The sequence below is a fragment of the Rhipicephalus sanguineus genome, chromosome 2 (genome assembly GCF_013339695.2).
Source record: "Rhipicephalus sanguineus isolate Rsan-2018 chromosome 2, BIME_Rsan_1.4, whole genome shotgun sequence".
Classification (NCBI taxonomy): domain Eukaryota; kingdom Metazoa; phylum Arthropoda; class Arachnida; order Ixodida; family Ixodidae; genus Rhipicephalus; species Rhipicephalus sanguineus.
In genome coordinates this window covers 14,885,099-14,902,035 of record NC_051177.1, presented here as the reverse complement: position 1 = coordinate 14,902,035, position 16,937 = coordinate 14,885,099, and the positions used below count along the sequence as shown (strand labels likewise).

Sequence of the window (16,937 nt, the reverse complement as noted above, 5' to 3'; positions counted from 1 at the left end):
TCGCGGACCAAGATGGCGTTGGTTCGACTTCCGTTGACGGAACTTCTTTTTTTGCCGTCTTATCGTGCCCATTCTTTTGACGTCATCTCCGTGACGGAAATACGTCACTGAAGTCTTGGTGGATACCGGCATAAAACACTTTCGTGTTAAAAAACTTGCGGTTTTCGTTTCAAAATCGCTCCATCCGCTGGAATTTTCTATTTACAAATTTTCCCCACTATCCATGCATTTTCTATGCGTCAAGTTCACTCGTGAGGGATTGAAGTTTGTGACCATCAAGCATATTCTCGACGATGAAAACTTATATGAGGTGTCAATGCGGATTCACTTTAGAGAAAGCGTTGATTTTAAATTCGCAGTGATATGTAAACTTATTGTGGGCGATGCAAATGCAAACTGCGAATCTTGGAAATTCTTTGTAGGGACCTTAAGCAAACCGTGAGCAATTATTTTTTAAAGCAGCAATCTAAGTTAACAGTTTATAAATTAAATCCGAACAAACCCCACGCATGGCTATTTTCAAAAGAGTATGACTTTGGGCTTGTTGATTTTGTATATTAGCCCAATGGCCCAGAAATGACGCTGAGCGATAGCATTCACTTATGTGAATTTGTGTTCTTGGTCTGCGCAATTATTTTTGTTGAGCAGAGCGCACCAGGAATCAAAAATAAGGGTCAAATCCTTCGGTGTTTTCCCATTTGTGCTGCGGAGAAAGAAGAAAGGTTATGTTGATTTTGTATTTTTACCTTCTCTAAACGAATGTGTAACGTTTAAACCTGTTCGAACCGATATTTGTTCATCCCGGTGAAGAACCGGAACCGAGCCATTTTCACCGAACCGGAACAAAAGTCGGAACGTAGCTTGCTCTAGTGGCACAAGGAACATCGGAGCTGACCGGCACCTAGCTGGTCCTGGCCTTTACGAGGAGGCTGTGCTTGGTTCTGCCAAGTTTTGCGAGGTGGTGCTTGGTTTTGCTAAGTTTTACGAGGTGATGCTTGTTTGCTAAGTTTTTTGCGAGGCATCACCAAGGCACTTCTAGGCGAGCCATTTTTGGCTAGGCTAAGCTCAACCAAGCATTACCTAGAATTTATTGGCTATTGATCGATTATCGATTAGCTGTTGATTGGTTATCGATTGCTAGGCTAAGCATAACTAGTCTAAATCACGTTCAGCTACAATTAGCCATGCTTAACTAATCTTCACTTACTTTCTAGGCTATGTCTAGACTAGACGCCGACATAGCCTAGACTACTAAATTGTGCGGCTCTGAATCCGTCTGAAAGTGCGGCGCCCACTTGCGGCAGGAAGACCACAATGTGCTGCAGCGTTCCGGTACGGAAAGCCTTGTTTTGATTGGGACCAGACTGTTACGTCACCGGTTAATGAAATACGACCAATTTCTGTCGTCTGCTCTTATTTTCAATTTGGAAGTTGAATAACATTTGTTTGCATGCGTCTATCTCGAAAATTCCTTTTATTTTGCATCTATCTCAGGACGGAACGCGTTGCAACGTAAACCTACGTGGGTGCAGGGCCCCTTTAAATCACTGGCGGCTCACACATGCGAGACGTAACCTCGGCATGAAAAATGTACCGACGATGCTCGTGCGTACCGGATTGATGAGGAAGAAGTGGTAGTTTCGGCGTCCCATGTAAATGTCGCGCACGTGGTCCACGATGATTCTGCGTGCCACGTCGAAGCGGCAGTCGAGCAGCACGTGTTTGCGGCTCTCACGGTCTGTGGTCTCCAGCATGCGAAGGAAGTCGTTGGCGTCGCTGCTGTTCGTGATGCGCTTGACGAAGCGCACCGTCACCGCCTCACGGTACGTGTGGCTCAGCAGCCGCTGCAGCTTCGAGGGCCCTGCGACGGCACTAACATTCACTTTTCTTCTCTTTTAACTGGCCTGCTGTGGAGAGGCCCACTTCGGCTACTCCATTTCTATAGGTTCTGCAGGGGAAAAAACGGTTACCCTAAAACAAAAATTAACAAGTAAGGAAAAAAAAACATATAGCAAACTAAAACAAGTAAATAAGTAACATGGTATGGTACAGTTCGCTTGCAAAAGTTCCCATTAAAATAGAACGTTCACGCCCGCACATTTTTATCCAAGCTCTGCCCACAGTATTGGGACCAACACATCATTTCATTTAGAGGAACACATAGGTGTTAATCACAAGCGCTTATCTAGTTCAGTGTCCACTAAGAAGTTCACTGCCGACGAACGGTTAGCTATCTTGCACATTATATCGAGATACCTTACCGATACACTTCCTCACGCTATAAATAGCCTAACGAAGTTATTTGTTTTCTTCCGCTGCAGTTGTGCGAACACGAACATTTTAAAATGAGTGACACCAGGGGAGTCAGTTACAAATGTAGAACACATATAGAACACATTATTCCGAACACATTACTGACGGTGCCATGCTGCGTGCTCGTAACGTGAACCCGAATCAGATAGTCGGGGAACCAAAAGCAGTATCCGAAATCGCCTCCCAAGCAAACCTTGTACTAGCTTACTTTTCATCACTTCCACGGCTGAATAGCGTACTTTCCCGCCAAAGCAAACCTTCGCGGTGATACTTGACGTGATTTACCGCAAGGATAAAAACCACCTCCTTGTCTGCGCTAGAACGACGAGATATTTACGTAGGTAATACCAAACAGCATTAAAAGAAACACTAGACTTCAGTCAACCTCTAAAAAAAAGCCGGCTTCAGGAAGGGGTACCCTGCAATAGATAACGGCACCGTGATCAAATCATCGAGACACCTGTTGAGTGCCGAAAATTCTCTATACACATTTGTCACGTAGTTGTGACGGTGAAGTAGTGTGCAGTAAGACTTGTAAATACGGAACTCTTTATTGGGCGACCGATGAAGAGTCCCGTAAACGACTGCCGTGTGCGTGCTGCTGCTCACAAGGCGAGAGGACAGCGACGACGAACCTGTTGCTTGAGGCAGCACGAGCGATAAACGCTGCGTCTGCTTATCGCTGTTGTGAAACGCCGCGAGGGAAGCGCATCGTTTGTGCGCGGAACGAGCTCTGTAATTACGGCGTGCAAGTGGGCATGTCACGTGGTATTTTTTGTATTTCACTCACAGTAAGCAAGAAAACACCAAGTATACTTAAAGATAGAAAGTTGGGAACTGTCTGGTCGGACGTTTTGCAAATCGATCTAAAACTTTTTAAGTGGAATTTTTTACCATCTTCTTGCTGTAGACGTTCGTGAATTAATTTTGCCCAATTAAACAATTGAGCATAACACAAAAACAGCGTGACATACTACATGCAATAGTCAGCAACATGCATTTGGTCGCGCCGCCATAAAGAGCGTCGGCATACCTTTAAGCTCTGGCTAGAGTTAGATGGGACGCGTGCGTGTGGTTGTGCACAAAGGTAGATCGATAAGTAGCAATCATTTCTGGTCCTTACTTTCTGAGTATCATTTATTTTGCCGGATTTGTGAGCGAAAAGAATAGGTTTTAAGATCACTAAATAAAAGAGAAAACAAAACAAAACAAAGAGTCCTTTGACTCGTACTTGTGAGTCCGGACTTGCCACGCATGTGACTCTCTTTGAGGAGTCAGGTGAACTCTCTTTGGAGATCATTACACTCTCGTCGGAGAGTCGGGGGAGCCAAAATAGAGTTAACGTGTCTCTTTAAGGAGAGTCACACAGGGTGGTTTTTTTAGACAATACACATTTTTTATAAAAATGCTATGACACCCAGGCCCTTGTCATCTTCGCAAACGAATTCTAAGCCGAGGCGGAGAAACTTTGCCGCACATAAAGTTACATTCAAGTGAGCAATTAAAAAATCATTAATTAACTTTCTAATTATTAACTTTAGGGCCGCTTCTTATATGGTAGAGTTGTAGGACGTGACAATTTATTACACGCCCATTTTTTTAAAAATCGCGAGAAACGCGTGTAATTTGATATAATAATCACCGAAATTCAACGCCCCGATCTAGGCGAAACGGAAACTGAGAGCACCGGGCGCGCAGAAAATCATTTATCCCTGTCACGTCAGACCGGAAGCTCACGTGACAAATTTCTAAAACAAAAAAGACGTGTCGTGGCAGAATATGGTCAGGAAAAACACCACGTCACCCCATATACCCAAATGAACCTCTTATTCTTTGCGTTTGGTGTGTAATGTTTAACTGTTTCTTTCGCGCTGTACCCATGAAAATTTTTATTTCACTGTATCTTAAAACTAGGCGGTAGCCACTGCGGCGCTACTTCTCGCAGACAAGTGAACGAGTTCTCTGCACTTCTTTTGACTTTAACAAAGAAACGGGTAAGCACTACACACCAAACGCAAAGAATAAGCGGTCCAGTCGGGCATTTGAGACGGCTTGCCGTTTTTCCTGACCATGTTCTGCTCCGACGCGCCTTTTTCAAAAATTCTCACGTGGGCTTCCGGTCTGACGTGACATGGATGACGGATTTCCTGCGCGCCCGGTGCGCTCAGTTTCGGTTTCGCCTAGATCGGGGCCTGGAATATCGGTGATTATCTCAAATTATGTGCGTTTTTTGCGACTTTAACAACAACAACAACAACAACAACAACAACAATAATAATAATAATAATAATAATAATAATAATAATAATAATAATAATAATAATAATAATAATAATAATAATAATAATATGTGGGGAACGTCCCAAAACGACGATATGATTATGAGGGACGCCATAGTGGAGGGCTCCGGAAATTTCGATCACCTGGGGTTCTTTAACGTGCACCTAAATCTAAGTACACGAGCCTCAAACATTCTCGCCTCCATTGAAAATGCTGCCGCCGCGGCCGGGATTCGGTCCCGCGACCTTCGCGTCAGCCCTCGAACGCCATAACCACTAGACCACCGATTTTTAAAAATGGGCATGTCATAAAGTGTCACATCCTACAACTCTTCCATATAAACAACGGTCCTAAAGTTAATAATCATTGTTGGGGTTTAACATCACAAAAGCACGATGGCCATTAAGTTATTAATTAAAAAGGTAATTAACGAACTTTTGTTAATTACTCATTTGCATGTAGTTTTTGGTGCGGCGAAGTTCTTCCGCGTCGGCGTAGAGTTCGTTTGCGTAGACGACGGAAGATTGACTGTCATAGCATTTTTATAAAACACCGTGTATACGCGGCAAGTGCGGAGTCACCGAAAGGAGTGGAGCTTCCATTCTGTCGTGCAGTGACATCACGAATTAGTTCTCCCGACTCGCCGTACTTGTGTGTTCATTCCGCCTGACGCTGCCACACGCACTCCGTGTTTCAACCCTCCGCGCACAAGTCGTGAGCAGGACAAGACAACGACAGCTGCACCCCCGGTATCATCCGTAGAGCGATATAAATATTTTGCATCAACTGGCTCAGGATGCTGAGGAATGTTTCCCATCGTGTCCGCCATTTTCCAAACTCCTCAACAACTTAAGTCATGAAGCACCGCTGACAGTAGTGAATGAGCGCCATCTCAGAAAGGAAGTCGAGCGCTGTTCGTGTCGTTTTTCTACAACGTCCTTTGTTTTACCTGCTGCTGTTACATCACGAATACCTTGTGATTTTGTTTAAGCGCTGTGAAGCCGCCCTGTGTATGAGGAGGCCAGATTTCCCTGAAGCTGCTCAATGCAGCTTTTTGCCTGGTCATCCTCGCAGCCCTGTTGCATAATCAATTCAATTCAATAGCCAACTATAGCGCGTAACCAAAGACACGTGTGATAACACCACACACGGGGTGTTAGCTAGCTCAGTCAAGATGCGTGTTGTGGCCACGCATCTTGACTGAGCTAGCTAATAAAGGAGGCACACACCGTTCTCCGAGTCGTACACGTAGATGAAGGCCGGCCAGCGCATGTGATCGAGCATCTCTGCGACAGCCGGCAAGTAGTCGGGCAGCAGCGAGACGCCGAGGGAGTCGGCCGACGGCAGGTTCAGGTTGCCGCCCACGTTGACGCTGCAGTGCTCCTGGTACGAGGTGGCCACGTACGGCACGTTCGTGTTCTTGAACAACGACTGTAGCGCCAGTGACGAGTGCGACGTGCTTGACACCACCACTGTCGTTACGTTGGTGCGCAGCTGCTCGCACACTGCATCGTTCACAACAGACCGAATGAGCGCGAATAGTGATCATCAGGGGCGTAGCCAGAAATTTTTTTCGAGGGGGGGGGGGGGGTGTTCAACCATACTTTATGTATGTTCGTGCGTGCGTTTGTATGCGTGCATGTATATATACGCAAGCAAAACTGAAAAATTTCGGGGGGGACTTTGAACCCCCCGACTACCCCCCCCCCCCTTGGCTACGCCCCTAGTGGTCATACCGAATCGAATACGTATCGAATACTATCCGAATAGCTTTCGCAACCATTTTCGAGACAGGCCTAGAATTTTGCATTTTATTCGAAACAGATGTGTACAAACTTTAGCAAAGTCACATTACCGTTACATTTAACTAACAAAAGAACACCACAAACAGAGGTAAGCTCGTATACAGTAGCGACAGCCTCCGAGGTGTTTTCTAACTGTACGGTGAATCAAGCAGTTACTTCAGTATTCGAGGTGGTACTTTGTCACCAGCTTTTAAATAAAACTAAGACCTAAAAGTTAAATAATATTTCATGAATGAACATCGTGAATTTCATGGTGATTGTGGATTGAGTACACATTCGCTTCGGCGACACTGGAGTTTAAAGCAAAAATTCATTCATTTGATGATGAGTAAAGCTTTGATAGTCCCGTGAGAGCTTGACTTACACGCATCTTGGTAATGCACTAATTAAAACAACAGAAACGACCCTTCGCTCTTCCAACGTGTTGTTTCATGGGGGTTTTCCCGTCGGTGCTGATTGTTCGAAAAGTATTCAGCAAATATTTGGTAGTTGGAATATGCGCTATTCGATTCGAGTACCAAATTCAATAGAACGCTATGCCGTTCGTTATTGAACATTTTGCAATATTCGCACAGGCCTATTACGAAAGCATGACCGTCCCTATTTCAGCGTGCAAGAGCGCATACCACACGCGTCAGTGCATTTTGCGAGACACGTTCCGGCCAACCAGTGTGCTTTTCTTGAGGGCGCTTGCAAAGCAAAATTACAAGCAAGATGTGGCGTACAATTAAATTTAGGCTGCCGTGTCGCAAATTGTTGAGCGTTATTTACTGAAGAGTGAGTCGCTTTTCGTTTGGCTCTCGACAGCTTCTGGTACAAAAAGCTACTCTAAAAGTTAGTCCAATACCGGTGTCACGTGATTAGAGAGAAAGAGAGTACCACTTTTGGCCCGCGCCACCCGGCTGCTCCCACGTGGGGAACGGCAGGCCTAGCCTAACGGCCCACTTTCATTCTCGATTATGCCCAATCCGGATCCAAGTGCTGGTTTGCGATTGCTTCCCTTTTGCAGGTGGCGTGAGTAAGCAGCCAATCGCGATCAAGAAATGTAATTTTATTCGGGCACGATATCGATCGAAAATGCAGCGTGTGGAAACTATATAAGTTATTTTAAGATAACTTCCATGCACAATTCAGTAAAGTAAGCACGCATTGGTCCATCGATGCAAACATGATCTGAACCACAAGAAAATATGTTCTCCTGCACATTACAATCAACCGAAGAAATCCACAGATAACTCGGGAAAGAGCAGCACATGCATCGCATCTCAAGGCGGAAAGAAAGACTTCAAAAAAAATTGGCCGCGTATCTGCGTGCTTCGCTGCAAATGTCGTGTAAAGACGATAGAAGAGGCGCTGTGTGAGATATGGACGCCATCTGGAAATACGTCGGGAAACATGAGTGCTGTGTTGCGTGCTGGTAGTCCCGGCGCAGCAGCAGGCGAAGACCGGCGGTGACCAACGCGACCGGCGGGGACGCCAGCCAGCCCGAAAACGCGGTTTGGCGCGAAGCGCTGAAGCAGAGAAACGTCCGCACTGAACGAGTACTCTCCACACACTCTTTTATTTACACGTCGCCTGGGTAAAACAGGAACTCCAGAGCGGCGCCCACAACCGGCAGCCTGAAGGCCGCCCACAACGCTGCTTTTTCATTTTTTAAATATTTTTTTTTCACCTTCTTGGCCTTCTCAAAACTAAAGTTTTTCAACACCAACCCATGGCATTCGTACAGTGCAATACAGAACCGAAACCGAAACACAACCATGAGCTCGTGCGAAGGGCACGGAGGAAGGCAAATTTCAGCGCAGTCGCATTTTCAGCTTTGTTGAAACAGCGCTCACTAGACGACGACGAAGTAAGAGAAGGCACAGGACAGGCAGCGCCTGTCCTGTGCCTTCTTTTACTTGGTCGTCGTCTAGTGAGCGCTGTTTCAACAAAGATGAACGCATACCAACTCGCTCAAGCTTCCATTCTTATGCATTTTCAGCGCAGCTTAAGAAACTAGGGTCCTTAAAATTACGTATGTATGCATTTTCTATTAAAGGAACACGCCACCTAATACTTACCTAGTGATGTTGCACCTCAGATATGCATGATATTTACTTTTTGATCGACAACGTTCACAAGTATGAACAGCCGTACCAGTTCAAGACGGCTGGCCCTTGGGCAAGTGGTTCAACTTTGGCCGAGTGGCTGAATCGAGGGACGTGCCGACAAACAGAAAGACAGACAGACAGAAAGACAGACCAAAATTTCTGCGTTTAAGTTCCCCAAGAAAGACTATCGTCTTTAAAAAAAAAAGGGGGGGGGGGTCATTCTACATACCCGAGCATACCAGTGTAGTCCCTCGCACAATGACTGCGCGTGTGCCACATCGGCCATGCTTGAAACGTAAGATCGAAAGATTGTGTGAGTTAGCGGTAAGTTAGGCGAATTTAACAAGCCTGGCTTTCGCTGAATTCCTTTCGTTCCATTTTACTCTATTCTGGCAAAATAATACGCAAGGCGACGTGTAGGTTATGCACAGATGTCAGTCATTTAATTCGCGATCAGTCTGCGTGCAGGCATAGTCTTTCCTTTCTGTTCTGTGTCTGCCTACAATACGCCTTTTTGGTGAATATCATTATTCCTTTTCTTGAAGGTTAGATTAGACGTGCGATATGTCTCCCCTGTTTTCCATCTGCAGATTTTTCACTTTGGAGGGAAGCCACGGCCCGTACGTTCTTGATCGTCACTCAGACCAGCACTAATCTTTGCTAAAGAACTGTCACCAAGCTACTTCGATATGAGACGAGCCCGCAGAGTTCTCATCCATTATGACCGAAGAGAAGCAGTGGCCTCAGCTGTGTCAGTACGCTTGCAAATGAATACAGTTCTGTACTTTGAGAATTCAAGTCTCAATTGTGAATTATTAGCGAGGAAGGATTGGTCTGCTAGCTGGCATTGCACCTTAGAAACGTTACAGCGCCCTCACGTTTATTGTGGTTGAAGCGGTGGCGACCAGCACAGATGACAGCGCGTACTTAAATATTTTATTATGCACTATTCGTTCCTTAAGACTATATGAATAACACCATTATGTAAAATTAACCTTTACAGGCACAAAAAATAGACATCATGCTAGACATATTTATTCACTTTATTCAGGAAGTAATATTGATGCTTTCTTCCATTCTACTTTAACGCAGTTTGCATGAGAGGTGTCTATGTTTCTGTCGTCTATGTACTGAGTGTGCATTCGGGTGCTAGGGTCTCGTCAGGCAAAGCACATCTGTCTTTTGCCCTGGTATCCAAGACATTTTTTTCCTTGTCTGAAATAAAGAGCTAAATGCAAACACATGGCTTTCATAAAATGCGAGCACATGGAAGTCAAACGAAGCGCGCGTTAGGGACACGGCTTGAAAACAATGAGGCGGTCGATAAGTCTCCATGGCGACTGGCCAGCTGGAAGCCAGAGCAAGCAAAGAGTGGCTCGTACGTGACGGCTGTTGACGCCCCACCCACCCTCTGCTGTCGCGCGGCAACGAGTGCGTGCACAGAGGCAACAGCACAAAAAAAATGCGGTTAACGACGCCCAGCTGAGCCCCACGTGGCACTGTTGGCAAGCAGTGGAAATTTCGCTAGGAACATAGCCGTAGGTTGGTTTGGCATATATTCTCACGATTTAAAAAAAATGTGTTTCGCGAGAGCGGTCACACTGAACTATATGGCACAGGCGTGCTACTCGAGTCATCCCGAAAGAGCAAAACACAGCAAAGGTCTTAATTAGGTAACTATAAGCGGTGAAGACAACCCTTAATGACACTTCATTTTGTTGTATTCAATTTGCAGTAGCACTTTTCCAGTGCTAACTGCGGCACGAGTCTCAGGTGCTAACGGAAAACACGGCATTTAAAGAACATATGTGGCGTTTTTTTTTTCTTTTTAAAGAGTAAAGTGCATTTCAAGTGAAGCTGAGAAAGACGCAGTTGTTTGATACTGACAATATGGTCGGGTCTGCTCCAACAATTTTTTGCCAGTGTGCTCAGGTCACCAAAATACTTCAAACCTATATTGCGGTTACAATATAGCTCATTATCGTTGGTATTCGGGAGTAAAATTTGCATTTGGCTCATATGGATTGGAATATTTCATTTGGACTTCAATTGGCTACGCAAAAGTAGTGTAAATGACAGCGAATGAACGATGTAGTAATATTTTGCGACAAAATTAACAGCATCTTCTGCTTCCGTCACTGACGTACTTCATTTCACGGGTGCTTGACAAGTCATGACTAGACTTGAAGAGCGAGTGGCCCTGCCTGTAATGTCGGCAGCGTTCTCTTGTTTCTGGCATTTATTGAAGGCCTACAAAAATACATCAGCTGTTCTTTTTCTTCTTCTGAGCTTCTTAGCTGGTTTTATGGCACACCCTTTAGGATCACTTCTTCTCCAAGGAATAGATCGGTGCCCAATAACTTCATTTCCGTTTTCTTCTATTTCAAATATACCGTCTTGGAGCGTAAGAAGGATATGTTAGTGTAGCGCAAAACTAGAAAGGAAATACTAACAGGCACGTAATGAAAAATTCGTAAACATGGACTGTGTGCCAGCGCACATACCCAGTTTACGAATTTTTCATCACAAGCTGCCATCTTCCTCGTTTTTGGACATGTCGGAGCAGGAAAGTCGGTATCTTTCCATTCGACTTTTGCTCTACAATATGATGTCCTTCAGTCTGTACTAACTCGCCCAAGAAAAAGCAATTCTGGAGCGAAAGCACGATAACAAAGCAACTAGGTCACAAATGAAACAGATTGGAGGCGGCCACGTTGGTTGGTTTGGTTACGATTGTTGACGCAGCACTGGTTTTAATGAATCTGGTTCAGTTTCATTCAAACAAACGCAGGAGTTGGCTCACTTTCGATTCGAAACTGCACTTTCGAGTTCACGTTACAATCAGAAATAGCCCTATTTTGGTTACAAACGTTTTAAATGTGAAAGACCCTTAGGCGTGCTTTGCATTCCCATGAAATTTAGCCCAGTTTCGGTTCCTAGGTTTGGTTCTTAAAAAATAAACGCCACATATATAAGTGTAAAGACCAAAGCCAGAATAAAGATATTCCCGCTTAAGTCTAGCTGATCACGACAAGTTTCAAAATAAAGAATTGTACTATTATAAAACCCCAACAATCTAATAGGGTAAAAATGTACACAGTTGCAGTATTTCTAACGACGCAATCTCAATCAACATGCGGCACACTTTTTGCTTCGGAACATTACCGCGTTTCATGAGCTCCCTTCTGTTGAACAATGCTAAGCATGACTTAACCCTAATTTCTTCTTGCGACTGCGAACCCTTGTTTAGTTGTGGCTTGCACTGTGTCAGAAACCGTTACATTTTCTACAATTTTACTGGTGACAAAACCAAAGTAGCAAGTAGACCCAATCGTGCGTGTACTACAAACCACGCAGACAAATTTAGAGATTGTTTATGTAACTTAGTTTATCAGCTGCCGTTGTCATGTGGAAAATACTACGTTGGTCAGACGGGTCGGTGTTTAAATGAAAGGTTGAAAGAGCATCTGTACAATGTTGATCGGTCAAAGCAAGGGTGGCTGTCCGCTCTCTGTAGCACGTGTGGGTGTCGACCAAGATATTCAGATTGTAGCATTGTCGCCAAAAGCAGAGATCGCATCACACGCGAAATCATCGAGGCTGGTAAGATTTTTTTTCCTTAAAGGATGATTGTGTAAGTACCCCCTCTGTCGCTCTCACTGATAAGGAAAATATCTATTTTGGTTTGTCCACGTGATGAATTGTAACATCATTGTGTTCCGCGCATGGCTGATGTAACAGTGTGTAACTGTATAAAAGCGAAGGCATTCAAAAGAAATAAACTTTTGGAAGCTCAGCGCTCTGTGTCCTCTCTTCTGTCCCCTCCTGTCGGCTGCGCTGATTTGCACTCATAATCATGTTGTACCAACACGCCCAATCCTACAGTCTTCTAAAAATAATCCACTAAGCTTGTCTCAACAAGCCCAAACTAATGATATGTGGATGGAACTAGATAAGTGGGCGTGCATGCAAATACTTGTACAGCCTGCTGCCTTGAAGGATTCATAGCTTTGGGCTAGTCCCGGTGTAATCCTATTGCATAGGATTAAAGTTAGTCCTTGTTTCCGAGCAAAAGGCAGACTTCCTTCTGTGACTCAGCATATACCGAACGTTTTGAGAAAACGAGAGAAAGTTTTCTTGATTTTTTTTGACATATGGCACAAGTTTGAGAAACCGAATACCAAGCGTTAAGCACTCACGTGTTCTGCTGGTGGAGAAAAGGTCAGTGTCTTCTAGGGTAGCAAAGTTGGTCTTCACCTTGAATTTGATCTCCTGAGCAACATTGCTGTTGCTGTAGTTATACATGACGCCTTCATACGCTGATTGTACTATGTTCAAATCTGGTTTAAGTATAACACCTGAAAAATAAAGAAAAAGACACATCAAACATGAGATTACTAGAGCCGAGCGCTAAATCGAGGGCTCATTGTTGTCAAGGGCCTTAGTGATCGGACAAGTAGCAACCAACCCTGGTAATGATAAATAATAATATAGAAAATGCGCCATTTTATCCTCATAGACTTCCACTTTTGTATTTAATAGCGGCAAAGGTAGTGGCAGTAGTATGTTCTCGCGTCTAATTTGAGTATATACGAGTATAAACAGCAAGCAATACTGGGCACTGGGTGTGTGTCCAGTGTCGAAAGTTTCTTCTTTTTTTATTGCGACAAGGACTTGCCCTTCAGGCATACTTCTTTATGCGTATTCATCATCATCATCATCATCATCATCATCATCATCATCAGCCTGTCTACGCCCACTGCAGGGCAAAGGCCTCTCCCATGTTCCGCCAATCAACCCGGTCCTGTGCTTTCTGCTGCCACGTAATACCTGCAAACTTCTTAATCTCATCTACCCACCTAATTTTCTGTCTCCCCCTCACGCGTTTGCCATCTCTTGGAATCCAGTCAGTTACCCTTAATGACCGCCGGTTATCCTGCCGACGTGCTACGTGCCCGGCCCATATCCATTTCTTCTTCTTGATTTCAACTATGATGTCCTTAACCCCCGTTTGTTCCCTGACCCACTCTGCTCTCTTCCTGTCTCTTAAGGTTACACCTATCATTTTCCTTTCCATCGCTCGCTGCGTCGTCCTCAATTTAAGTTGAACCCTCTTTGTAAGTCTCCAGGTTTCTGCTCCGTAGGTAAGTACCGGTAAGATGCAGCTGTTATATACCTTCCTCTTGAGGGATAGTGGTAGATTACCATTCATGATTTGATAATGCTTGCCGAATGAGCCCCAACCCATCCTTATTCTTCTAGTTATTTCACTCTCATGGTTCGGCTCCGCGGTTACTACCTGTCCTAAGTAGACGTACTCTTTTACAACTTCCAGTGTCTCGCCACCTATCGCAAAGCGCTGTTCTCTGCCAAGATTGTTCCACATTACTTTAGTTTTATGCATATTAATTTTCAGACCTACTCTTCTACTTTCCGTATCCAGTTCAGTAATCATGAACTGTAATTCGTCTCCCGCGTTACTCATCAATGCAATGTCATCAGCGAATCGTAGGTTACTGAGATACTCTCCATTAACTCTTATCCCTAACTCTTCCCAATCTAGGGCCCTGAAAACCTCCTGTAAACACGCGGTGAATAACATTGGAGAGATTGTGTCTCCCTGCCGTACGCCCTTCTTTATTGGGATTCTGTCGCTTTCTTTATGGAGGACTATAGTGGCTGTGGATCCGCTGCAGATTTCTTCCATTATGTTTATATAGGCTTCGTCGATGCCTTGATTCCGCAGTGCCTGCATGACTGCTGATGTCTCCACCGAATCAAATGCCTTCTCGTAATCTATGAAGGCTATGTATAGGGGTTGGTTGTATTCCGCGCATTATACGTGTGCTGTAAGTCCTGTGTTGTGTATGATTTCAAGCAATGTCTTGTGGAATTTATCACGTTATCCAGTGGTCACAGCTGGTCGCGACAATGTAGTTGAGCCCGGCTTGCAGTAAGAGACGGTAGCGTTCCGATTGTAAACCTGGACATCTCCATATTGAATGGCACGCATCTGCCTCTATCAGAGATGCCATCCTGATAAGCTCTGTCATTTTTTGTCTACAAACCATCTAGAACAAATCATACATTCCGCTTAGATGCAAGTTCATGTGTGTATGAATTCAAGTAATGGTACTGTTTTAAGTTGTTAAGGTGCTTACATATCAACAATTCAAACGGGCGTCTCATTGGTTTGGGTGCATAAGTTGGACGATATTTAAAGTAACGTTACTTCCAACTGCTAAAAAGTGCATGAATCTTAAGGCATCGGCACCTGCGATACAATACGTGCCTCTAACGTTAGTTTAATATGATAGATACAAATCAAGATGGACATAAACACAAGATGTCTCCTGTCACTGTATACCTTACATATATTCCTATGCTTGAAGTTGAATAAAAACACACTCTCTTATAGCTAATAGCACAACATTAGAACTTGATCAGAATTAGTTTGCAATATTGCGCGAGTTATTTGGAGCAACACATCTCTAACGGAACTACGGAACTGGCGAAACTGGTGGAGTGTCTAAGCAAATGGGCGTGGCTAGTAGGCGCAAAGAGTGCGCACGCTTTGTTTGAAGGAAGCACTGATCATCATTGTGAGCACCACGCACTCCGTTGTGTTTTACAGCCCCGCCTTATTGGCATCATCTTGTCAAAATATACACATGTGTGGAAACCCAGAAGCCTCAGGTGATGGATGCCACATTTTAGAAGCCAAGTTATCGCCACCTGTTGACGGTGTCGCGGATCAACGTGTGGAGCCTGAAAACGTCATAGCGTGTTATTTAAAGGTAGTTATGAGGCATGTAAAATAATTAAATAGCCTGAACAGGGTTCGACCTCGATGGGCCATGCAGAGGTTGATTAATTAATTTTGCCAGAAGGAGCGTCAAAGAAAGCAAAGTGAAAAAGACTCTTAGACGCACCTATTTTCACAGCTCCGGCATTGCGGAAAGTGTATATGCCAAGCAGGATGGTCACGAACAGCTTTTCCATGCTTCTCATCGGCCGGCCTCCCACAATCACACGCAGCAGTACGCTATCTGCACAGTGGTCGGCCGCAGCTCACCAACTCTCTTCAATGTTCTTCCATACCAAGCACGAACCGAAAGGAAGGAATGCTCTGAGAAGCAATGGGCACGCAACGCTGCTTTGTTCTGGGCACGCTTGGTGCATCGACAAGGATCCGGAGCAGGATGCCCCTCAGGGAACTTGCGAATGGATGCGGATCCCTGGACAGAGAGCATCGATCCCTCCTGCGGACACTTGCATGACGGGAAGGCGCGAGATGTGTGACGTCACATCTGGCGGAAAGCAGGTGTGGCGCCGCCCTATCGATCGATCTCGGCATTAACATTGCTCGGCCACTGGAGCATGCGGCGCCAGGGCTCGCACAAAAATCAGGGGGCGCTGTTGATCGGATCGGTTGTTGCCAGGCGAAGCCAAGGTTTCGATTGGCGTGCCATGGCTATCGGGAGCGGCACGTTGAGAAGCCACATGAGAGGGTGCTTGCGCTGCTCAAATAGAATTAAAAAGTAGAGTGGGTGCGCGGCCGATTCTTTGCGCCACCCGTGCTTCAGGTCGCTTTTCCACCTTCCAAAGCTACAGCGTAAATGGATGTATGGTGCCGCCGTGCATGGCCATTCCAAGCGGCATGGTGCCATGTTTATGGAAAGCCGGAATTTGTTTCTCTTTGGGGCTGGACGCAGGAACGGCGCGCAGTCCTAGAGCATGGTGCAGCCAGAAAGTAACATGAGCGAGATTATAAAAAATATACAATAGAACCACTGTTCTCATCAGTGAACCTTTTCTAAGGACACTTTTACTATAGCTTCCAATTGGGCGCACTTCTTTGTTCAAGCGGAAACTTTTTTCGCGTTCCGTTTCATGCTCTCATATTTTCCACGCATGTATTTTAAGGCTGTTAAGTTGCGTAGTTTATTATTAACGTTATCCGCGAATAGTTCTGAACGGGCGCATATTTCTTTCGAAAAGTCATTTTATGGCCTTGCAACTATAAAGGCGTTTTTGTTCGAAAGGCCATCCTGCACACACAAAATTCTTAAGTCACCGTTTTCACAAGTCACGACATTAATTCGTTCCACTAACCATCCTGATTTACGACAGCTTTTTTACCTTCAATGTAACAACTGCTTGAGTCACTCCGTTTTCGGCTTTTACCAACCTTGTCCTTTTGTGCGACACCTTGACCTTGGATTCAGCTCTTGTACACGTTGTTTCAATATTCACATAACGAATTATGAATAAGTGTGGAAATATTGAAGTGACGTATACCAAACCACGTGTGAACCATCTTGGCATCATATGCAGGATAGTATCCTGCAGGAGCCAGAGCTTCAGTTCTTGCATGAACACTTATATCTTGTAAAAGCTTTTAAAAAATTGAAGTGAAGCACCTATCTTTCTCAACTTTATTAAA

General features: G+C 44.8%; 1 protein-coding gene across 1 annotated transcript in view; it reads right to left on the bottom strand.

The window, feature by feature from the left end:
* The window catches only part of LOC119382443 (glutamate receptor 1), a 68,714-nt gene extending 52,967 nt beyond the window's left edge, over nt 1-15,747 (bottom strand). The window contains exons 1-4 of the mRNA XM_037650144.1: nt 15,424-15,747; nt 12,691-12,849; nt 5,823-6,098; nt 1,614-1,861 (exon numbers count right to left, since the gene is read on the bottom strand). Of these exons, the coding sequence (XP_037506072.1) occupies nt 1,614-1,861; nt 5,823-6,098; nt 12,691-12,849; nt 15,424-15,502 (762 nt within the window). The 5' untranslated portion in view covers nt 15,503-15,747. The remainder of the gene's footprint in view (nt 1-1,613; nt 1,862-5,822; nt 6,099-12,690; nt 12,850-15,423) is intronic.
* Between the last annotated feature and the right edge of the window lie 1,190 nt (nt 15,748-16,937).